Here is a 6,769-nt window from a genome sequence, read left to right on the forward strand (position 1 = left end):
TCTAAAACCTAAAAAATCCTTTTAGAGAGAGAAAATTTTCTCCATTTTCCACCCACCGATCGCTTATTTTATTAATTATTAAATTAATCATGTATCGATTAACCGCCTTTTCGATCTCATCAATATTATTTCTACTTTTTCATTTTATTTTTTATATATCTGCCCTTAAACACGACGATGATGACTCAGCTCCCAAATTTCTCCGGCCACCAATTTCCGGCAATAACAACCGCCAAACGATGTTTCTACCTCTTTTTCCGTCACCGCCTAACACCTCCCGGATCTCCGGCGACGTTATATCCCGGCGGTATCTCTCCGGCAGTCACCGTCCAAACGCTCGGATGGCTTTACATGACGATCTTCTTCGCAACGGGTAATAATAAGATCTAATTTCACTTATATACAAATTAAAAAATGTATTGAATAATTGTAGAAATTTGTATTTGATGTTGTTTTTTGTTTGGTTGAAGGTATTATACGACGAGGCTGTGGATCGGATCACCGCCGCAGCATTTTGCGCTAATTGTCGATACAGGGAGTACTGTTACTTATGTTCCTTGCTCTACCTGTGAACAATGTGGCAAGCATCAGGTATTTTTCGTATTACTATCGATACATATTACTTATGTTCGGTATTTATGATATGCGGTTGTAGAACGTATGAAAATGTTCTAAAGTATAAGTCTTTGTATGCCAATTTGCGAGCTTTTAGTCGGGGTACTTAGAGGGGATTAAAGGAAAAATAGAATACATTGCGCTTCTGCTTAAACAATCTTTGTAAGTCCCAACACATAATATTTTTGTGACGTTTAAGAATGCTTGTGTCGTTTGTTATAGTTGTTTTTATTTTTTTAGCAAAGTATTACTTGCCTGTTTTTCAAATTCGAATTGTATGTTAATGGTTTATTGCTTTACGTGTAGTGTAAACAGTTGTGTTTCTGCAGCATGTCACAATTATGTTTGTGCATGCATATGGTTGAACAATTTGGATGACATTAAAAGTATGAACTTGTTTTATAATGTTACATAAGTCCATAGATTTCATATACTACATTCCAAATACATCCACAGCACATGTCTAATCCAAAGCGTGAAGACGATGTTAGGATGACCAGTATACAGCACACTATGTCTGGATGTCCGGATGCTGATCAAATTGACCTACTTTTAAGTATATTTTGGTCAACGTCTGAGCATGAATGCTCACTGATATTTGACACATATCATATTCTGGGTTAAGTGATGTTTGTGTATCTAAGCTTAATGGTCACTTAGACCATCTTCAGTGGTCTCATCCTTTAAAATCCCTGGGAATTTTCAAGAAATTGACAACTTAACCATTGAAGTGAATCCGCCGTACTTTGGCATTTGTGGGCAAAAATTCTTAACTAACATTGTGTGTAAAGGAAATCCTCAGTGTTTCTCTTTTTGTTTGTATAAGAAATACTTGTTAATAAGACCATCTCCAATGGTTACCGTATCCTTAGGCATCCTTAGCCGCCATGTCATCTACCACATGATATTCTTACAAATCCTTAAAATTCTTACAAATTATAAAAATCTTTAATTTTATCTCCAACAATACAAACATCTTTACATATCCTTACATTTTTCAAATCACCACACATATTTCATTTACAAAAAATAAAAAGTAAGGATGTCTCTGGATGACATCCTTAGCTAAGGATATTTACCCGCAAATCTTTGGTTAAGGATTTACTTCAATGGTAATGATATCTTAGGATTTCTAATGATTTATAAAATCTCTACCATTGGAGATGGTCTAATATAAGTAATGGGTGGTGAGGTGGAAAAGGTAAGGATATTTGTATGGTTGGAGGTAAAACCGTAAAATTGAGAAATTTTTAAGGATTTGTAAGGATTTCTAAGTATATGATGTGGCAACCGAAGAATGGCTAAGGATTTACCCACCATTGGAGATAGTCTTAATATCTTTGTAGAAAGCTAGGTAAGTTAGCTTTTTATAAAATTAGCCAAGTTTTATAAAATATTTCGAAGTCTACAGAGATAATATCAAGAATGGAATGGAAAGAATCGTCCATTTAAGGATGGTTCTCCTCATGCATCCATCTTGAAGACCCAATTAAACGATCAGTGGTATAGATTTCTATACTTTGGTGTTAAAAAAAGTTATTGCTTTCTATCTTGAAAAAGCCAACTTGCCGATCGTTATTTTGAATTAAAACTTATTTGGCTGGTCAAAAAGCAACTTTCTAAATGGGTTATCATAGGAGTTCATTAGTAGAAGTGGAATGTAGGTTTGGATTTCAATAGAGACACATGTATTCTTTTTTCTTTTAAGATATTGAAATGGAAAATGTTACCCAGACATGGTACAGACAAACCACCGTTGGACCTTGTGTCGACCATCTACTCCCTGGTGAACTTCTTTATAAAACTTGCTTCTTTGTCTTTTAAAGCACACACACCATTAATATATGAACTCACCTCTTGCATAAACAATTACTTACATATTTAAAATCGTTTCCAGTGATCTCTAAGTTCTTATACACTTCCGTACAGAAAGGAGATCATAGATACACAAGATAATCTGTTTGAGAGAAAAATAGTAATATTCATTCAAACAAACAGTTGTACTAGCAAGGTATTCTCCCTCGAGGAAAGGAGAAGTAAGTTCTCTTTGGTGGCTTTCTTCTTGAGTGAGAAGTGTGTTATAATTTCTCTTGGGTGTGGTAAGAGTGTTGGTCTTTGTCTTGAATGAAAAAGTGACAACTTGCTTCCATTGTTAAAAGGTGATTTACCTCTAAGGAACATTCAAAACAAGTTTTTTTGGAAACTACACTAGTGATTAAAAGTATAGGTTGAAGGCATGGGAGTGGGTTATGGAGGGTTAGTTAACATATACATGAAAATCTATACATCGTTGTGTTTGTGTGGTGATATTACTCAAACTCTTGTCTTTTTACTTATCATATCTACTTATGTTGCAAATCTATATATAATTACTGCCCACTTTAGACTAACATTGTATTAACAACTAACCAGTTAAGATTCTCAAAAGGAGGTCATCAATACGACAATACATGAACTGATATGGCTTACAGCCATCTTACTTGTATGCAAACATTTTTATTATTAGTAGCATTAACGGGGGTAATCCTTCCAAAAAAAGAAGGTCATCAATAACAAGTAACTGTTCCCATCCTTTTCTTTATAGTTGAACCTGCAGTGTCCATTCACGTTGTCATCACAAAAAAAAGATACTTTCTGGGCAAATGTAATAAGCAGCATTGCTTCAGTTAATTATATGATCAGTTACTTCTGCTGCTTTATGATGCTGTATATGTTTTTTCTGTGGGTAACACCTTATGGTTGTTTGAACTATATGTCCATATGTTATTTGATGAGAGACTAAATCAGTGTCTGTCTTGCTTTGTGAGAGTCGAATGCATATTACATAGCATATCCTGGACTCTGTTATTTACTTTCTTAAGAGTTAACTGGTTTCATTGATTTGTCAGGATCCAAAGTTCGATCCAGAGGTATCCAGTTCCTACAAGCCTGTTAAATGCAACGTAGATTGCACCTGTGATAATAACAGGGGGCAATGCATCTATGAAAGGCAGTATGCTGAAATGAGTTCTAGCAGTGGTGTCCTTGGTGAGGACATAATATCTTTTGGCAACCAAAGTGATCTTCGACCTCAACGTGCTGTTTTTGGCTGTGAAAATAGAGAAACGGGTGATCTTTACAGTCAGCATGCTGATGGAATAATGGGTTTGGGCCGTGGTGATCTGAGTATAGTTGATCAACTTGTTGATGGAGGTGTCATAAGTGATTCTTTTTCTTTGTGCTATGGTGGAATGGATGTTGGTGGTGGTGCGATGGTCCTTGGTGGGATTTCTCCCCCTGCAGAAATGGTGTATTCTTATTCGGACCCTGTGCGCAGGTATGTTTTGTATCTAACTCTCTTATAGATACAAAAATTCAGTGTTTTTCTAACAAAATACATTTGGTACATCTCACGCATTTACTCTAGTCTCGGGATGGCAACAGCCCATATTACAATATTGAGTTGAAGGAATTGCACGTTGCTGGGAAGCGGTTGCCATTAAATCCGAGCGTCTTTGATGGAAAGCATGGAACAGTTCTAGACAGTGGTACAACTTATGCCTACCTGCCTGAAGCAGCTTTTATGGCATTTAAGCATGCTGTAAGATTATTTTCTTAATCCTCTATCTTGTGTTTCCTCGTGCTAGGCTGAAGTCATTTCACATGATCAAACCAAAACATTAGTATTAAATATTCAGTTTATTACTTTATTAGAAGGGAGGCATTGATTGTCCTAATGCTGCATGCAGATCATGAAAGAACTCAACGATGTTCACCAGATTGATGGTCCTGATCCAAGTTATCATGACATTTGCTTTGCAGGAGCTGGAAGGTATGAGTCATATTTATTACCAGCAATCCAGATATCAATTATTGTTCACAAATAGAAAACTAGTGTAAATTTTAATCTCTTTTTTTCAGTGATGTTTCACAACTCATGAAAACATTCCCATCTGTTGAAATGGTCTTTGGGAAGGGACAAAAGCTGCTTCTCTCCCCGGAGAACTACTTGTTCAGGGTAAGCATTTATTAGCAATATCATGAACTTCTGTCTTTCAGTAATCATGTTTTATATAGCTCTGAAACCTTTTCCTTTTGTAATGCGGAGCATTTCCTGAAACTGATTTTCCCCCCATTGTTTTTATATGTAAAGCACTCGAGGGTTAGTGGAGCTTATTGCCTTGGGATTTTTCAGAATGGAAAGGACCCAACTACTCTTTTAGGAGGTTAGATTTCGTGTTACTATCTATTTTTCTTTTTAGTTTTTTAAATTCGATGTATATCCGGTTCATTGATAATGTTTTATAATTCGTAATTCGCTTTAGGCATCATTGTGCGCAATACTTTTGTTATGTATGACCGTGAGCACAAGAAAATTGGATTCTGGAAAACCAACTGTTCTGATATATGGGAAAGGCTTCATGTTTCTGGTGCACCGCCCCCTCAAGTACCTTCTTCACCAAAGGGATCAAGTTCTATTGCTAATATCTCTCCTTCTTTGCCGCCAACCATCCCCCCACAGTATATTCCTCCAGGTAACATGAGTTGTTATCTTAGTGTGCTATATGCCTATATGTCTTTAATTTTGTACTTGTATTTCAAATTGTACTGTGTGCATATGTTATGTTGTTGCAGGAGAAACAGAAATTGGAAGTATCACATTTTATATGTCCGTGATTCTTAATGACTCTAATGAGAAGTCTCAATTCACAGAACTTTCTCGCCTAATTGCCCAGGAGTTGCATGTTAATAATTCACAGGTAGTATCAGCACTCAAGTAACAATAAGCCTATTCTATGCTGTCACTTTTGGATTTCTGATGGTTAAAATTGTTAGATTTAAGACTTTATATTCTTCAATTTTCACTGTCCAATCATCAACTACTTTATATTGCATAGGAATAACCATTTTGAACATTTTTTTAGGTTCACTTATTGAACTATACTTCTAAAGGAAAGGATTACCTTACAAGATGGTCTATCACTCCACCAAAGTCTGCTGACTCTATGTCTAAATCAACTGCGCTGGTAAGTATTCGATATATCCATGGGTTTCTCCAATTATGGTTTTGGGCTTAGCATTCATCATATTTGGTGCAGAGGATTATTTCCCGGATAGCTGATGGTGGTATACACCTTCCCAAGTCCTATGGGCGATATAGATTATCCAACTGGAATGTTCAGCCCCCGCCAAAAAGGTACATCAGTAAATCAACGTCTCACTATTATTTTTGGCATTATGCAGATATGAAAACAATTGTACCCATGTTTTGTACCATTAAAATTCCCTCCACTGAAGTTTTGAACATAATATACAGAAACTGGTGGCAAAAGAGTTACATGGTTGCGGTGGTATTATCATTTGCAGCATTAGCAGTTTCACTATCAGGTGTGGGAACTTGGTGGTTTTGGAGACGGATGCAACAGTCTTCTTTACAATACAAGCCAGTAGATTCGGTTGTACCTGAGCAAGAACTTCAGCCATTGTAATCGTATGGTGACAAGTTTCTGGTCATGACATATCGAGCTGTTGTGATGGGTGGATGAATGTGTGTACGGCAACCATGCCATCAACCTGATGTAATTTTGTCTGGTGAAAATGAAACTTGCATATTCAAAATCTTAAATGCTTTGTTTATAAAGGGAGAAGCTCACATCTTAAGGTAGTGGTATGAGACATATATTTTAACTTGGTTGTGGGTATATGTACAACATTTCAGGCCCAAACTATAAGCAAAACATTGGTCCTATTGTCAATATTCATAGGTTTTTTGTCAACAGAAATTTTCAATTGATTGATGTTTTTTGTTGATGTTGATTATGCTTAGCTCTAAAGGATCAAATGTTCAATTTAGAATAGGCTGTTAGCAAGTAGTATTTTTTCCTGGGCTAATCGTGCTCGACTTTTAACTGATTAAGTTCACAAAATATATATATTTATGTAAGATTAATATTCATGATACGAAATGTCTTCAATTTCTGGATTGAGTGCAAGTAATTCATAAAAATTTATTCATTCAAAGAAATTCATATATGTTTAGACCGATAGAAAACAACTGATTCATAAAAAAAATTAGACATTTCTAATTAATTAACCTTGTAAAAGATGCATTAAATCAAACAAAGTTATTCTTAGTGTTCTTGATCATTATTTCATGGTCGATATCTATCAAGGA

At 35.6% G+C, this 6,769-nt stretch overlaps 1 protein-coding gene across 1 annotated transcript; it reads left to right on the plus strand.

The window, feature by feature from the left end:
* Positions 1–6,403, plus strand: LOC122589402 (aspartic proteinase 36-like). The gene is made up of 12 exons (XM_043761695.1): positions 1–373; positions 471–591; positions 3,504–3,931; positions 4,039–4,195; positions 4,344–4,426; positions 4,516–4,612; positions 4,748–4,820; positions 4,920–5,129; positions 5,230–5,354; positions 5,520–5,621; positions 5,694–5,791; positions 5,912–6,403. The coding sequence occupies exons 1-12, from the start codon at positions 90–92 to the stop codon at positions 6,081–6,083; spliced, it is 1,950 nt and encodes a 649-aa protein (XP_043617630.1). The 5' UTR covers positions 1–89; the 3' UTR covers positions 6,084–6,403.
* The last annotated feature ends 366 nt before the right edge of the window (positions 6,404–6,769 follow it).

The sequence above is a fragment of the Erigeron canadensis genome, chromosome 2, assembly GCF_010389155.1.
Source record: "Erigeron canadensis isolate Cc75 chromosome 2, C_canadensis_v1, whole genome shotgun sequence".
NCBI lineage: Eukaryota > Viridiplantae > Streptophyta > Magnoliopsida > Asterales > Asteraceae > Erigeron > Erigeron canadensis.